This window comes from Misgurnus anguillicaudatus, unplaced genomic scaffold (assembly GCF_027580225.2).
Source record: "Misgurnus anguillicaudatus unplaced genomic scaffold, ASM2758022v2 HiC_scaffold_26, whole genome shotgun sequence".
Taxonomy (NCBI): domain Eukaryota; kingdom Metazoa; phylum Chordata; class Actinopteri; order Cypriniformes; family Cobitidae; genus Misgurnus; species Misgurnus anguillicaudatus.
This window is the reverse complement of record NW_027395276.1, coordinates 2,374,422-2,392,323: the sequence shown is the minus strand read 5'-3', so window position 1 is coordinate 2,392,323 and position 17,902 is coordinate 2,374,422. Positions and strand designations below refer to the sequence as shown.

The 17,902-nt window shown below is 36.0% G+C and overlaps 1 protein-coding gene across 2 annotated transcripts in view; it reads left to right on the top strand.

Moving 5' to 3' along the window:
• LOC141362423 (ankyrin repeat domain-containing protein 12-like) overlaps positions 1-17,902 on the top strand; it is a 68,108-nt gene that overhangs the window by 38,882 nt on the left and 11,324 nt on the right. Inside the window, exons 2-5 of one of the 2 annotated variants that reach the window (XM_073864473.1) lie at positions 9,376-9,489; positions 9,746-9,896; positions 16,871-16,942; positions 17,480-17,626. In XM_073864473.1, the coding sequence (XP_073720574.1) occupies positions 9,430-9,489; positions 9,746-9,896; positions 16,871-16,942; positions 17,480-17,626 (430 nt within the window). In that variant the 5' untranslated portion in view covers positions 9,376-9,429. The remainder of the gene's footprint in view (positions 1-9,375; positions 9,490-9,745; positions 9,897-16,870; positions 16,943-17,479; positions 17,627-17,902) is intronic. The other variant, XM_073864474.1, reaches the window with a different exon arrangement.

Below are 17,902 nucleotides of genomic sequence, written 5' to 3'. Positions count from 1 at the left end.
ATTGTGTGAATCATTTAAATTATCTCCTCCCATAATCTGAAAGGGAAACTTCTAGAAATGCAATAAAGTCAATCACAAAAAGAACTAGACCACACCTTTTTTATCGGTAATTATCCACTGCGCGTTTTTAGTAAATTTCGACAGTCGTTATTTAAAGGTTTGTGCTGGCGCAAGCTGTTAGTAAATCTGTCCCTTTTTTTCCTAATATAAATTAGCATATTTGCATCTTTAAGATTTTTATCAAGAAGAAACTGAATAAGAAAGCAATAAGGCTTTCAAGGCTGTGCTATATTGTAAATATATTACAATGCACAAAACTAATACCACCTTGTTGCCATGACTACGGTATTTTCAGTGTTGCACATCCTCTCTTACCTTTTTTTTTATATAATTTAAGTTAGCTGATGTGTGGTCTGTGTATCACCTGCTTTACGAGAGATTCATATGTGGCTTGTCTATTCTCGAAGTATCCGTCTTATTATCCTTTTCAACCATTTTTTGGTTTTCCTGTTTTTCATTTTCCTCCATGGCCATAGTTGTTGCTGTCATCCCGGGGTCAAGAGTTTGCACCGAGCCATAATGGTGATGTGGTGATGCCACACAGGACGACCTGCTGGTCCATCTGATGGCAGAATAAATGAGGCCCGTCAATAGTTTCACTGCTGGTGTCCCAGAAGAGACGGCAGACCGGGGTCACGCTGAAGGGTTTATAGCACACTGTTTGTGTTTCCACTCCCTGGCGTCGGCCCCTGCCTTTCTCAAGAGCCTCTGCCTGTCTTCAGTCTCACAGGCAGGAATACACCCAGTCATTTACCCACCAGGCTTTGCTGAAATCTTGTTGGCAGAATGCATCCACGTGCTGCTTCTGGAATAACCTTGAATGTTATTTCGTGACTTAATGTAAACAGCGTATTGTAAGCATAACGGCAACGTCTCTTCCAGCACGTTCTTCTGGGTTTTGATGTAATGACTCTGGATGTGAGGTTTTAGGGACAACTTCAGAGGGAGTAAACTAATGAAATATTAATGTTGTGCACTACGGAGCGCACCCTAAACAGTCAGCTTTGTTTATTGATGTGGAATTTTTTATTTTTGGATTTTGGTGCGCAGTTGAGTGAAATGTCAAACTGATGAATTTAGTCAAGCAATAGACTTACATTTATATTTTATCCAAAGCAACTTCATTGTGCATTGAATCAGTACATTTTTATCCGTGTTTGTGTTCTGGGAATCGAACCCTCGTCCTTTTGCGCTGTTAATGCAATGACCTGCCATTTAAGCTGAAGAAATAACCAATTGCACCATGTTAAGACACTATCATGGTTTTATTCTCTCTTAATCATTAGCGCATTTCCCCTTTTTTATTTTTTTATTATGTATGAACATTAATATCCTAATTTAGTGCCTTATCTAATCTAATTGAGTAAACATTTTTCGATTAATCGTTTTTTTCCGTGGTCGATTTAAAATCGATTTTCCAAAACCACAAATACATTTTTTTCATATTTATTTCCGCAAACATTGAACGTAAGATTAACTTTAATCTAATTAGTCTTCTCCACTAGACTGTTCTGACTTTTTTCAGCATACATTTTTCATCTTGCATCAAAATTGTATTGTATTTAACATAATTGTATGACTTTGAAAATTAGAGATGGGTTCTGTTTTAATTTACCCAGGTGTAGCTAAAATAAAAGAGTTTAATATACGGGTTTGTGGTTCTTAAAGGAACACTCCACCTTTTTTTGAAAATATGCTCATTTTCAGCTCCTCTTGGGTTAAACATTTGATTCTTACCGTTTTGGAATCCATTCAGATGATCTCCGGGTCTGGCGCTACCACTTTTAGCATAGCTTAGCACAATCCATTGAATCTGGTTAGACCATTAGCATTGCGCTAAAAATAACCAAAGAGTTTCGATAATTACTTAATTTAGGTTAAAAAGTGTGGTGTATTTAATAAAATGTGCATTAAGGTTGTCCCTGAGGGCTTGCCATTGTTTTAGTCGGTGTGCCTTCCGCGCATGTCATAACAAAAAAGTTGAGATTGATATACCCGATTGTCGATTAAAATTGAATGTATATGATATTTTAACAGCATGACTTGTTAGTTACCTTTAAAAAATATTAGCGTGATGAGCCTTCACGTGCCACTTGAGGTTGGTGGTATTCTTTCCACCTAGTTTGTGGCCACATTTACCGTCGTCTCCCAATATGCATTCCGTTTTTCTTTCTGATGGATTATACTGAAAGCCATTATTGGCATCACCACCACGGTCCTTTGAACTCGCCACAGCCGCAGGTGTGTTGTGTGAAATCTGGTGCGCGTGCGCGGCCTGGCGGCAGCCGGGTGGTGGGCGTACCCAAAACAAGGATAGGAAGCGGCAGCATTGCTGATACTTTTTAGCTAAAAACAGATTTCACGCAAAATATGCAGAAATGACATGCATTGTGAACGTTAGACTTATAATCATTTTCATTCTGTCTCGTCAACAAAAACTCGAAAGCGTCTTGTCATGTTTTCGTCACCTTAGAGTCATTTTTAGCTAGTCATCGTCGCGGTAGCGTCATAAAAAAGGTGCATCAAGGAAATCATTTCGTTATCGTCATCGTTGACGAAAACAACACATTGGCAGGTGATCTGTGATTTAAAAAGGGAACATTGTTAATGTAATAAATTTTAAGGCGTATGCCATTTTTTGGCTTTTGTGCATACGTAGACTTTTAGTAAGTATCCTACGCACAATTTTATAAATAAGACTCATGATCTTTTATGGGCGGATGATCACGTCTGACTGGAGCTGGACCGGACACATTCAACCGCACGTGCGTCTGTGCATAGTGAAAGCTGTTTACTGTAGCGCCTTTTTGCTTTTAAAGTCACCTGAGTGTTAACATTTGCAAGCCTTTGAAACACATGCAAATGATAAACTTCCCTATTTAAGTTTGTGAATTAATCCGCAAGTTGCATGTGAGCAGAACCGTGGGTCATGATCTGTACCGATCAACTCCGATCTTGTACACCACTAGTTATAAGGTTTAAAAGGCTGTGTTTGTACAGTTAGAAAACAGTACAAATGCTTTCACTGGGACAGTATACTCTTTAAGAAGGTCTCAATAAAGATATGTATACATTTGGTACCATCTGTGACTTTTTTGTGTAGCACATGCTGGTACACCTGATGCAGGAAATCTTGTGGTGAAGTTGTAACACATTTGTCCCACACACAGAAGATGCGTTTGGACAGTGTTGCTTGTTTCTCATCACTGTCGTCTTTTTCTCAGAGCGAGTGACTCAGCTCATTTTCGTGCAGTTCCACTGGGTGCCAGGTGTCGTGGAAATGTTATTTCCCAGACGTCTTTGCTCTGTGTCATCTGCTTGCATCACTGAGGGAGAGCGAGGGGTTGATATTGTTTAGTTCTGTGGGTCTCTGTAGACTTGTTTCTTTTGTTGATCCAAAACTACCACAGTCTCTTTTTTGCCTAAATAAATTGGAGATATTTAAGGATTTAGGTTTGTGCAAAACTTATTTTTTAAATAAAACCATGCATTCAAGTACCATCATGTTTCCATTTGGAACCATCACCACCATATCGGGGGTTTTTTTTAGGAGGAGCTTTCGTACAGGTTATAAAGTATGTGTAACGTCCTTGTACAGTAATCTGTTGAAATAGTTTTGTTACGGTGGTGTGAGTGAAACACAAGTCAAGGGCTGTAGTAGATTTCAACATCAGGCACATTCTCACGGAAAGAAGAAAATAATAGGCCTGAGCCGATCAATCGCTATGGTTAAATGGTTCCAGCATTATGTGATTCATTTTGGCAAAGTGGTTTAAAATGCACTGAGCAAAATATGAATGTACTTTTAGTTTCGTATTCACAACTGACAAAGCTGCAGATGTCTCAGATCCATGTTTTCTTGGAAAGCTGAATTATATAAAACCATTAACATGATGAACATGATAAACACAAATTCTTGCTTTCAAATAGACCACAAACCAGTCACGAAAAGTTAATTATGTCTACCCTGTTTCGCTCTGATATTTCTTTGTTAAATATGTGTAATAACTACTGAATTGTGATTGGGTGTCAGCAAAATGTTTCTCAGAACATGACTAAATGACATTTACATGCAAAGTCATTACAATTATGGTCAATACACTGATAACATGTAAGGCAGGGGTCTTTAACTAATTTTCTTCGAAGGCCCGATTTTAAAAATGGAAATCTGATGCGTGTGTATGTGTTACATGCAAGTGTAAATAATCAACACATGTATGCACTGTAACTGTAATGCAGAGCTCTTTTTAACTTGTTTATAGCTGTTTAAATTTCACTTAAAGGCTCTCTAAGCGAATAATGTGCGACGTCACTTCCTGTTGATGTTTGAACTGTTTTCAAACAAACGGAGCGTAGCTAACGCCTCCCTTCCCTCTCCGTCCGTGCTTTCATGAACGTGCCCAAACCCCACCCCCAAATTCTTCTTGTCGTTTATTGGCTGGAACACTTTGTTATGTTTTGTTGTGCTAGGTTTGGCCACTATGTTGATATTGCCGTTTGTCGAGCCTGAGCTGTCTACAGAGATCGAATTTTTTTACAGTTTGATCAGCGGTCAGGTAGGAAGCAGATAGTGAGGAGATGTTTGCTGTATGTAACAAAAAAAATGTTATGGTCTAAAACGCGTGAATTCGCTTAGAGAACCTTAAAAAATTATATAGGCTATAAACCACTGTACACGACATTTGGACACAACTGTCGGAGTTCGCCCCCTAGTGGCAGTCATAATGAAGTTTCAGTTTAATCATAAATTCGTGCCAAAATGGGAGAAAAGCTCATTCCAGCGCAAGAGCCTTCAATCTACGAATATTCACCATATTGGAGTAAATAAATTAATGCAAATGAATGAAACCATAAACAGCTATGCATATATGCCAAGGGATACTAATAAAGTTAAACAAAAAAATGATTAATAATTATAGTTTTCACCTCACACACAGTGTTTTGATTGGAACACACTGAAATTAATCACTTCCGGTCGGCGTGTCACATGCGGTCACACACGTTTTTTTTATGCATCCAAAGCTTAAAATGGATCAGAAAATTAAATGGTTGGCAACCCTCACAGCCCTTTTGTGACTCTCCTTTCGGATTGTTTGGTTAATTTGTCCTATACAGTATTAAGGTGGCTTTTAAGTAACCATGCTGATTTTATATCCGACAAAGATGACTATAAATGACTAGATAAAGATGATTGGTGGGCCGCATTTGGCCCACGGGCCGCTAGTTGACTAGCCCTGATGTAAGGTAAAGCAGTAAAACCATTTTGTTTTTATCAGGAAAAGGTCATAAACGGCTAAAGCTAAATCCGATCGGCCAAGGTAAAATTTTCTTCTGATTTTGTGGCGCTTGTAAACACCTTAACCGGCTTTCTTGCGGTTCTGATCATGTGCACATGTCTATGCATGTAAAATATAAATGCCACAAATGTTTATAATCTCTGAAGCCCATGTAAACTCAGTTTTTTGCGTAGCTGGTTTATTGGTTTGCATGTAAACGGATGAAATCAGATTTCTATAATAAGCTGATTTTGATAGAATTCCACTTATTTTGCCCAGCACTTGTATTGTGAAGCGTATCGTATCGCAAGATGCTTGCAGATAGACAGCCTTATTATTTTATGCATGTAAACAATGGGGGTGTGACGAGATTAAAAGTGTTTTGCGAGTTTTGTCACAAGATTTCTTGTAGAGGTGAAATGCTGCGTTTCTCAAACAAAAGGCTGCATCCTTTGGAGGTCGCATATGTAGACTGCATAATGCATATTGCATATTTGTCTTATTACAAAATATTAACAATTGTAAAGTTTACTATTAGATTTAGTAAGCATAATGTAATATGCTTATAACTTGAGAATGTAATGCTCAGTTAACTGAAATAAACCAGGCTTGATGACGTATGCAGCCTGCATAAGTGACCTTGGAGGATGCAGCTTCTGTTTGAGAAACGGCCACAATCTTCTGATATAAAGATGAGTTTGTCACAAAACCAGCCTTTTATATGTTTTTATTTTCTGTCTTTCACTGCTGGTGCTTTTTTGTTTGGTTTCCAATATTGTTCATTTGGGAACTTGTATAACATCTGAGACGTGTTGTGATTGTCTGTTGATCAGTGTCAGATGTGAAGTGTTTTAGCAGATTAAAGCCTCACTTGGAGTTTACATGATTTAATGTCTGCATGTTCTTGCTCAAGAATAACAGTGGCTGTATCATTTCTATTTTAAAGAATTTGACAAATATTAAGTATTTAAACGGATTTAAATGTTGTTTCGCTGAAAGTAAGTGTTTTCTCAATCTAAAGTGAAAGTAAAGATAACATCCATGAGACGAGTCCACTTGCATCCTCTGCAGGCTTTTGTTATAATACATTATGCTGTTTTTTATTACATAGGCTGTATATTAATGTGATGTGTTTACTTGGTTTTGCTTTATTTGAACCAATTATTATTGCATCGTCAATCTTATGTAATTTTAAAGGTTTTTTTGCTAACTTGCGTCTATTTTTATTAACAAAAAAAATCAAATACTTCATTAACAAATTAATTGCTAGTGACAGTCCTAGATTAGTTAAAAATTTCCCATTCATATTTTTTATTTTAGACGTTTTTTTAATGTAAAAAAAGTGTCTTGTCTCGTCTCATGAAGTAAGTGTCTAGTTACACCCCTAGTAAACACTAGGCATGGGCTGGTTACCAGTTTCAAGGTATACCGAGGTTTTAAAGAGTTATGGTTTCAAAACAACTAAAATTTTATGTGAAACCAAGGTAATAATAATAATAATAATAATAATAATTATTATTATTATTATTAATAATAATAATAATAATAATAATAATAATTATTATTATTATTTTCAAGGTATAATGTATGTTTACACAAAATTAATTTAAATAATTAAGTCACGTAATTGACTTGATGTTTACATTTAATATTATTAATATTAATACATTTTAAATTGTATAATTTTTCAAAAGAATATTATAATTTAAGGCCTTATTTTTTTCGCCTGGCATGTTACATGTTGTATGTTGCTTAAAAATAAAATGTATTGTGTCCAGTTGAAAAGTTGTGGTTTGTATATGCAGACATTTGGAAATAACACATTTTAGTGTTGCAATGGCAATACTGCACTACTGTGTATATTTGCTTAATATACACAGTACCACCAAAATCTCATATCGGCCCATGCCTAGTAAACACATTTGATGGTTGCAAAAGTTTTTGTGCATTAAGTAGGTTATTTTTTGTGGATTTGTTTAGATCGGACAAATGGATACAATAAAAACACATATCCTTCCATTAGTTTGTGTTTTGTGATTGTGAAACCTAGTGATGCACCGATGTATCGGCCGCCGATATTTATCGGCCGATTTTTAATGAATTTGAAACCATCGGCATATCGGCAATAGCACAAGAAAGGCAGATACCGATTGTTAATTAATTAACTGCATAAAGAAATCCCAATCCCAAAAAAATGAGTTTATGTTGTTGATAAAATAAATGCTGAATAGCAAAAACCACCATTGAAAGTTGTCATGCTGTCTTATTATATTTGTTTTAGCTTAATTTGTGCCTCTCTTATTATGTTGGTCAGTTGAATGTTAATTAGATCCAATCCATGTTCAGTGAAAATAATTTGATGCAGAAATAAACTAGCTAATAGACCAACTGTGTAGCATTGTATACAAGTGTTTAATATCGGTATCGGCCAGAAGTTGTCTGTTTAAATCGGTATCGGCCCAAAAAATTGTGGCAGTGAGATTAGCTCCTATAAAAATGTACAAAATCTGTTTTTCTTGTGTGTCGCTGAATTATAGACTTTGTTTCCTGGAAGTTCATTTTATCCTAATTACTTTTGTGCTTGAAATGTGTTTCTGACATGTCAAAAAGGATCAGAATGGTGCTGATTTGTCTAAACAGTTTCAGATGTAAAGTTTTGGTGTGATTGACGGTTTCTGGTTCACAGATGTTTCACCTTCCATACCGAGAGTTCAGCTTTGATTGATCGTCTTTGAATGTATTTTTGGACCTGGAGCTTGCAGGTGTATTAGACCTTATAGTTGAAGGTTTTCTCTGGTTGCTCAAGTGTGATATTTTCTACATTGCTGTCAAGCTTTGGATCTTTTTTTATTTTCAATGTTTTTGTGCATTGGGGAAGTAAATGAGTTTCATTGTAACAGCAAATATGATGTGGCCAACAGACAAGTACATTATTATTAGCATCGGTTTTAGTCTTTATATTATTTTGTTGCTTTTTATTAGTTTTCGTAAAAGTAAGTGTGGTACGGTACCATGTTTTGTTATATGGGACTTTGACTTGACTCTATGTTACCACCTTACAATAAGTTTCTGTTTTAATTCATGACTGCGAGACTTAACAGTGCGGGAAACACTTTTAAAAATAACCTTAAGTTTGACAAATGCAATTAAAACATCCATTTAACTGTGTTTAATAGTTGTAAATCCATGAGGTTTTAGCATCGTTATGCATCGAATCTAGGTATTTTTTAGTATTGTTATGCATCTGATGTTGTTTTTTTTAGCATCGTTATGCATCTGATGTAGTTTTTTTAGTATTGTTATGCATCTGATGTAGTTTTTTTTTTTTTGTATCGTTATGCATCTGATGTAGTTTTTTAAGCATCGTTATGCATCTAATGTAGGGATGCATAACGACTAATCGCGATTAATCTATAGTAGAATAAAAGTTTTTGTTTACACCGTGTGTGTGTGTGTGTGTGTGTGTGTGTGTGTGTGTGTGTGTGTGTGTGTGTGTGTGTGTGTGTGTGTGTGTGTGTGTGTGTATGTGTGTGTGTAATAACTTGTGTATAGGTAAATGCACACACATGCATGTATATATTTAAGAAATGTTTACATGTGTATATATATTTGTATATTTATTATGTATAATTTATATGATATATAAATATATTTTTAAAAAATCTTAAAATTATGCATGCATGTGTGCATATTTATAAATACAAAATTATTATACACAATTCACACACATATATGATGTAAACAAAAACTTTTATTTTGCTATAGATTAATAGCGATTAATCGTTATGCATCCCTAGTCTGGTGATACAGACATAGAAATAGGACAGTTTATTGTATTTTACATGAACAAATCTGTCAGTTTAAAAAGATAAGTTCGATATGTGTAAAAATGTGCTTAAATATATGAGATGATGGATGATAATAGATAAAATGCCTGATATTATAAATCTAAAACTCTTTGCATTTCTTATATTTCAAAGATGTGGAGCAGTGTCGAATCTTGTATGGGTTTTATATCAGTGGTATGTTTATGTTTCAGTCCCATGATGAAATCTGCAAGCCGTAGCTGTCACAGCTAGTCAGAAGATGCACCATGGCCAAACCGGGATCAGACCGCGATGGAGCCATGGTGGAGAAGACGGCGGGGAAGAAGGTGAGATGACAGCTTTTAAACTCTGCAGCACCTGTTAAATGATGTATACGCATTGAATATATATTAGTTAAAGGGAAATTACAGAAAAAAAAAACATGTTGGGAACCATCTGAAATATTTATAGTTTTTTTTTTTTGGAAAAACAAAATTTTTAGAAGAATTAATGATTTACTAGATGTGTTCAAGTTAAGGTTATGTTTTGTATATTAATTGCGTATCCAAACTCTTATGGTTTATATTCTCTTCTCTCTCTCAGAGTAAAGAGAAAATCTCTCCTTTTGTCAAAACTCCGAAGCTGGATCGGAGCGAAATCCTGGGGAAAGAGGGGAAGTCAAAGTCTTCCATGAAACGGAAGCTATCCTTCACCGTCAGTCCACAGAGGAACGAGGAGCGAGACTCTGACACGGGTCAGTTTTATATTTTGTGTGAAAGTGTTCTAGTATGTTCTCGCATCTGTGCCTCGTTGCTGCCTCCTTTTGGTTAATGATAAAACATGTTTTATTACTGATGAACAGATAAGTCAGCTATAGGACATCTATACAAGTGAGCAGAAATATGCTAAGTGAATGACTGAAAAAGTCTCTGATCTTAAGGTTTTTAAGTATTTAAAGGAATATTCCATTTTCTTAAAAGAAAAATCCAGATAATTTACTCACCACCATGTCATCCAAAATGTTGATGTCTTTCTTTGTTCAGTCCAGAAGAAATTATGTTTTTTGAAGAAAACATTGCAGAATTTTTCTAATTTTAATGGACTTTAATAGAACCCAACATTTAATACTTAACTCAACACTTAACAGTTTTTTTCAACGGAGTTTCAAAGGACTATAAACAATCCCAAACGAGGCATAAGGGTCTTATCTAGCGAAACGATTGTCATTTTTGACAAGAAAAATAAAAAATATATACTTTTAAACCACAACTTTTCGTCAAGGTCCGGTCCAGCGCGACCTAACGTAAATGCGTAGTGACGTAGGGAGGTCACGTGTTACATATATAAAACGCACATTTGCGGACCATTGTAAACAATAAACTGCCACAAAGACATTAATTAGTATCATTCAACATACAACAATGTAGGAACGGCCCTCTTTCAACACACTTGTAAACACTGGGGCGGAGTTTCGCATTCGTCCTTTGTGACCTCTTGACGTCATGACGTATTGCGGTGATGTAGCGCATCACGACCGGATCTACACGACGAGAAGTTGTGCTTTAAAAGTGTATATTTGTTTTTTTCTTGTCAAAAATGACAATCGTTTCGCTTGATAAGACCCTTATGCCTCGTTTGGGATTGTTTATAGTTCTTTGAAACTCTGTTGAAAAAAACTGTTAAGTGTTGAGTTAAGTATTAAATGTTGGGTTCTATTAAAGTCCATTAAAATTTGAAAAATTCTGCAATGTTTTCCTCAAAAAACATAATTTCTTCTCGACTGAAAAAAGAAAGACATCAACATTTTGGATGACATGGTGGTGAGTAAATTATCTGGATTATTCTTTTAAGAAAATGGACTAATCCTTTAAGTATTTCAACTTGTTTTCTTATGTTCTCACAAGTCCAATATTAAAAAAGTAGGTTGAATTGGGTTGCATAATTAAGAAATAATTGTTTATGATTCTTGTAAACAATAATGTTTTTAAATAATTGTTTTATTTAAAAAAAAATATTATTAAATGAAAATAATCATCTGTAGCCCCCATAGTCCTCTAAATATTGTACAGTATTTCAAGAACTTTTAGACAAGTTAGCAGGCAGTAATAAAATAAAAACTAAGAAACAGCTTGCAAGTGCTAGACTAACAGGAAAACATTCTGAAATTTACAAAAAAAATTGGTCAACAGGGGTAGTGCACTTTAATGAACATTTCTGTAAATGTGCCAGAGTTTGCAAAAAAGGCTATTTTCACATTAGTGTTATAAAGCAGTGGTTCTGAAACTTTTTCAGCGTGAGGCCCCCTTTGTGAATGGTGCATTCCTTCGCAGCCGACCCAAAGAAAATGTATGACAAAAAAAAAACAGTTCTAAAACTTCACATTTTAATTAAACAAAACAGTAGTAGTGCTGCCTTATTTTTTTTTAGATTTAATTTCACAGAATTCACGATAAATTAATGTATTTTATAAAAATGTCATAAAAGTGGGGCCCCCTGGCACCATCTCGCGGCCCCCCTGGGGGCCCCGGACCCCAGTTTGAAAACCACTGTTATAAAGTCACCCTAAAAACAAAACATTTTATATTATAGGATTACTTCACTTCCATAAAAAAATCCTAATAATTTACTCACCCCCATGTCATTCAAGATGTTTATGTTTTTCTTTGTTCAGTCGAGAAGAAATTAAGTTGTTGTTTTTGTTGTTGTTTTGTTTTTGAGGAAAACATTCCAAGATTTTTGGTGGACTTTTTTGTAGACTTTAGTGGACCTCAACAGTTTGCAATTTCAGCGCAGCTTCAAAGGGCTCTAAACGATCCCAACTCTAGGAAAATGATCATAATTTTCGCAAAAAAAAAGAAATGTACTTTTAATGCACTACTTCTCCTCTTGCACAGGCCATGTGACGCACCAGCGCGACTGTACGTATTATGTAATCCCGTGGAAAGTAACACTTTACATATGTAAAATGCACATTGCGCACCATTTTAAACAATAAACTGACACAAAGACATTAATAAGTATCATTTCACATACAACAACGTCTGAACGCTCTTCTTTCTTCACACTTGTAAACACTAAAGGCATACGTCATGTGTGACCTTTTGACTTGATTATGTAATACGTAAGGTCATGCTGCCGCATCATGCTAGTGCAAGACGAAAAGCTGTGGTATAATAGTACGTATACCACGGGTCTCTTGAATGCTGTATTCTGATTGGTTGAAAATTTTTCCACGGATATGCATTATTTTTGCAATAACCGCACACCTAGCTTGTCAAATGTCTTAAAAATTAAGAGTCCTTTAAAGCTGCATTGAAACTGTAAACTCTTGAGGACCAATAAAGTCCAGGAATTTTTTCCTCTAAAAACATACTTTCTTTTCGACTGAACAAAGAAAGACATAAACATCTTCCATGACATGGGGGTGAGTAAATTACCAGGATTTGTTTTTAAATGAAAGTGAAATATTCCTTTTATACGTTCAAATTCCACACAGCAATCCTACTAAATGACAGACATGGGACATTTTATCTGAACATATATTTTATTACAAAGAAGATAAAAGCGATCAGATGGAAGAAAGAAAATGGGTAGGAAAAACGGATAAAAGAATATTGTAAAATTAGGGCTGTCAATAGATTAAAAAAATTAATCTAGATTAATTGCATGATTTCATGAGTTAACTCGCGATTAATCGCAAATTAATCTCACATTTGTATCCGTTCTAAATTTACCCTAATTTAACACTCTTCAGGTTTTTAATACTCTAATCATATATACATATATAGATGCTTTATGCAAATGTATGTTAACAACAGCCTGTTTACATTTTAACAGAACCATCAAGCCATTGTTTTGTATATGCATTTTCCTTTCAGAAGAATTTTCTTTCTCCATTTTTGTTTGCAGCTGCATCATTTGTGACATGTGCTGGCAAATTGATTCCGAATTAGCAAATTTAAAAAAAATAGTTGTTCACATTTTGACATTCTCTTTTAAAACATAGAACAATGCATGATTTGTTGGAATATAACAAAATATGACAGAACTACACCTGTTTGAAGTTGAAAGAGTCAGCAAAGTTAATAACCACAAAAATTACCACATCCATACCTTAAAATCACTGGTAAAACTAATAGATTTAGCACACAAAAAGCACAAACATCAATATATGCTAAAATTTTTTGTTCTTTTATTTTTTGATTGACATTGAGACAGACTGCTTAAAATCTAAGTGATCTAATATAATGTGACACATCAGATATTTTTACCCAACAGTTAACCAAACATTTACTTACGACATAACAAATTATAGATTCTACCTGCGTGAATTCTTATCAAAACAGATATTTTTAAAACTTTAATTTTGTGTAGATGTCTATATATCCGGGTCGTGCACTCGCGCGTCTGTGTGCACGCGCTTCAGATGTCAGTCAGTCAGCGTGAGGAGATCGCTTTTGAGTCTTTTCGCTCTTAATAACTCTTTAAAGCCCCACTGTGTAGGATCTACTCCCATCTAGCGGTAAAACTGTATATGACAACCAACTGATTATTAGTTTCTAGCCCCCCCCATTCGGAACGCGTTTTAACTAGTACGGTGGCCCTGTCATGCCAAGGTTAACATGGCTTCCAGTAGCTAAAGCAAAAGCAATGAAAAAAAATGAACAATTTGCATTGTCCTTTGCCTGTGATCCGTCAAAGCACACAGATTTATGTTAAACATGTAAAAAGTCTGATTGTCATGATATGTCCGCTTAAAATCACATAAGTTACAAAAAGCAATCATAAACGTAGCTTAGGCACTCCTTTTTCATCCACGCGAGGAAAAATATCACAGGGGCTGTTAAACTTGGTATTAAGATGTGTTTTCATCGATCAGATCACAAGTGGACGAGAGAGAGACATACACTTGGTGTTTAAATCCGTCTCTTTTTGTCCATTTTCGACCGCTTCTCTCCAGATTACTGAGGAGATGGTCTGTGGACCAGTTCCTCTCCTGTCATTTACTCATGAGCTGGAGTAATGACAGGTTTAAATGGACGCAAAACTAATATGTCAGAGTCCAATGCTTATGTTTTAAGTAAACGTTACATGTCCGTGTATATGTAAGCGCTTCCTCTGATATTGGTGAAATAAGATCGCACAACTTTCACACGCTTGTAAAATGAAACGAAAGACGCGCAGATCAGCGGCGTTTTATCAATGAAAGACTAAAAATAGGGCTGTCACCGTGTGTTTGTGCTAGAGGTCAGAAAATATGAAAAATATTTATCTCAGTACCTCAGATTACATAAATGGGCGGAGAGACGGCGTGTGGCTGTTCGAACCACATGCGTGTATACACTAACTGCATAATATGCTATAGTTAGCCAAAGAACTATAAAACGTCAAGTTTACAACATAGACTGTATAGATGTAAACGAATATGCTGAATTACCTGTGGTGAAAATAGAATGTAGCAACTTCATTGTCCATTGAGGCTCATCTTGGAAAACTAACTCCAATATGACTTTGGTCTTGATGTTTTCCCGTCCCGTTGTCGTTTAAAATCCCCGTTTCGCTTCCTTGGCGACTTGTTTTAATGTCCTCGACAATATGTCTTCAACAGGCTTTCAAATCAAAGCATTAGATCGCGGGATCATCACGGTGTGCGGCTGTTGTAAAATCCGAAGGATTCAGTCTACGCAGGTTGCATATCCGGGCTGCATACGTCATCAAGCCTGGTTTATTTAAATTAACTGAGCATTACATTCGCAAGTCATAAGCATATTACATCAATTTACAATTAACTAAGAATAATTGTCAGCTTTATAATTGTTAATATTCTGAAATAAGACTGTCTTGATGACATATACCGCCTACACATGCAACCTCCGTAAGCTTCAGCTCGCGGCCAGCTTGAGTGTAGTGTGAAAGCGCGAAATGCGGAGCTTGAATTTCAGGAATGTCCCTCGTCGGCGAATGTATTTCAAAGATGGAGGCACAACATGGATTCAGCCAGAGAGCGACTCGATCGTATGTATTTTAAATAGCAGATTCTACACTTACGAGAATACTTTGATTAGTGGGGTGGGCGTAATTACACATGAATGAGCACATACTTTTGAAAGAAAACATGGGTTTTTGCTTAGAATTAACTAAAATTAGTACACAGTGTAGCTTTAACATTAATCAGGTACCGAACATTATCTCTCTTAATGACTCTTTTAACATCAAGCAAGTCCTGCAGTCTATTTTCTAAGTCATGCATAAAAGCGAAACCAAAATGAATTGAGACGCATCTTTGCATTAGATTAAGCATTAGGAGGACGGTAACCTCTCAGACATATAAATAAAGATCATTTAAGATGTCCAACGAGCATTTAGAGCATTGGATTTGATAGACGATTTGCTTAATGTTTTTATTTCTATGAAAACCTTTGACTCATTTAGACAGGGTCACATTTGTCTGCGTCTCTGTTCATTCAACTATGGGCTGGACCAAGGGTCAAACAGAAATTGCGTTAATAAAATTAGTGCCGTTAAAATGAATTTGCGTTAACGCGTTATTAACGTGTTAATTTTGACAGCCCTATGTAAAATACAAAAAAAAAATGGAGCAATCACTACGTTATATACATTTGTCTCAGATTTACTTTTTATAAATTTTTTGCCTCCACAGCAAACAAAGCAATTTTGCCTTTATTGTCCCAATTTTATGGAGGGCACTGTACGTATCCAGTCGTCTTTGCATTTATTACGCATATACACTAGTCAACATTTATTTAGCAGGCAGTAATAAAATAAAAACTAAGAAACAGCTTGCAAGTGCTAGACTAACAGGTAAACATTCTGAAATTTACAAAAAAAAAGGTCAACAGGGGTAGTGCACTTTAATGAACATTTCTGTAAATGTGCCAGAGTTACGTTAGTTACATGCTACTAATAACCAATGATTGTATTATGTAGCCTATGGGGTTCCCATACTTTTAATTTTGCAACCCACTTAAATGGTTATAATCTAAGCCGGGACCCACTAACATAACATTTTTAAATGGAAATATAAGGGAAACATGCATTATTTTCTCTTTTGTAGTTTTAGTTGTTTTTTATTTTCCTTGTCATTTAAGTTTAATTGCAATATCAAAATACCTTATGGATATCATATCAAAATCATTGTCATTGTTTGTCATTAGTTGGACTAAATTGTTTTCCCCGCAACAGCCAAGCGACTTTGCGCAACCCACCTTATCCCACTGTGCGACCCACAGGTGGGTCCCTACACACAGTTTGAAAACCGCTGGTGTAGCCAACTCACTGAGGAAATAACATAATTTTGCTCATTTTAGATATTACCGAAATGTCAGGTTTTTACTGACCTGCCAGGTTTAACCCTTTGCTGACACTCTGAGTTGAAAGGCACCTAAAAATATAAAAAGGTCTTAAAATATTTTACAGCTTCTTCAATGTGACTGAGCTTTTTGTGACTGAATCAATTTAGTATATACTTATGTCAGAAGTGGGGAATCACACTTCATTGATCCAATGTTGCATCCTAGGATTGGGGTGCATGGTCTTACCTCATGAGGAAAATGGTCTTAACTTTGTGACGTCATTTGTGACTCTTAATTAGTTTCACGAAGCATTTAAATCCTGTGCTGTGATATGAGAAGCAGAGCCTGTAAGTATAATCACTGCTCTGCTTTTTCGACCCCTGACCCTCCCCACCTCTCTGCTTTTGCACTGTAGATGACTCTGACCCCGGGCAGTCGAGTGATGCGTGGGGAGAAAGATTACTTCCTACCTGCAGGATATATGCAGGTAACTGCCTCCGCAAAATCCTCCCCACAGCAGACCCTTGCTGTGTCGCACAATCAGTCGTAAACAGTCCGAAAAGGCCTCGGATGCGTCACCGTCCTTGTATTTACAAGCATGGGGCTCATATAAAATGAATCCTGTTTACCAAAGGGTTACACTAACCTCTGCAGCATGACCTAGTCCGTCTGCTAGCGGTTTTGCGTCACGCTCTGTGCTTCACTTTGTGTTACAAGAGCAGGGATTTGTACTTATTTGTATTTATTTATCTTTTTTAATACCCAATATTCTTCGATTCGTGTTCAAGGAAGCACACACATGCATTTTTCAGGTTTATCTTCTGCATCTGTTTTAATCGCATGCCTTTCAATACTGATGGGATTAAATGGGTAATGCATGTGTCTGTAAGGCTGGAAATAGTTTCATCTCTGTTTTTCACCTTTTGCCACTTCTTTAAAGTGGACAATTGTAGAAATTAAGATGTACGAAATCCAGGAGGAAGCATACTGATGAGCTTTTCGTCGTTCTTCTTGTTTGCTGTAGACAAAGATGGTCCGGATAAGAAGAAAGTTAAGAAGGAGTCGTGCACTAAGAAATCTACCCCTGTGAATATTTTGTTCGGTTACCCTTTGTCGGAGCGTAAGCAGATGGCTCTTCTGATGCAAATGACAGCGAGAGACAACAGTCCAGGTAGGAAACATTGACCACTGAGCGATTGTTGGTATTTATTCTACGTTGCACATCGTTTTTGATGTGTCAGCCTGGGAACATACGTAACCCTGTCTGTAAAATCCATGTTAAAGTCTCATTTATCTAATTATTAGGTTAGGAGTATCAAAGTTTGATAGATTTGACATTCGTTTCGAACTTTGACCTTTCTTAGTCAATATTAAAGGATAACCACTTTCATAAAAAATCCTGATGACCCCGTGTCATCCAAGATGCTAATGTATTTCTATGTTCAGT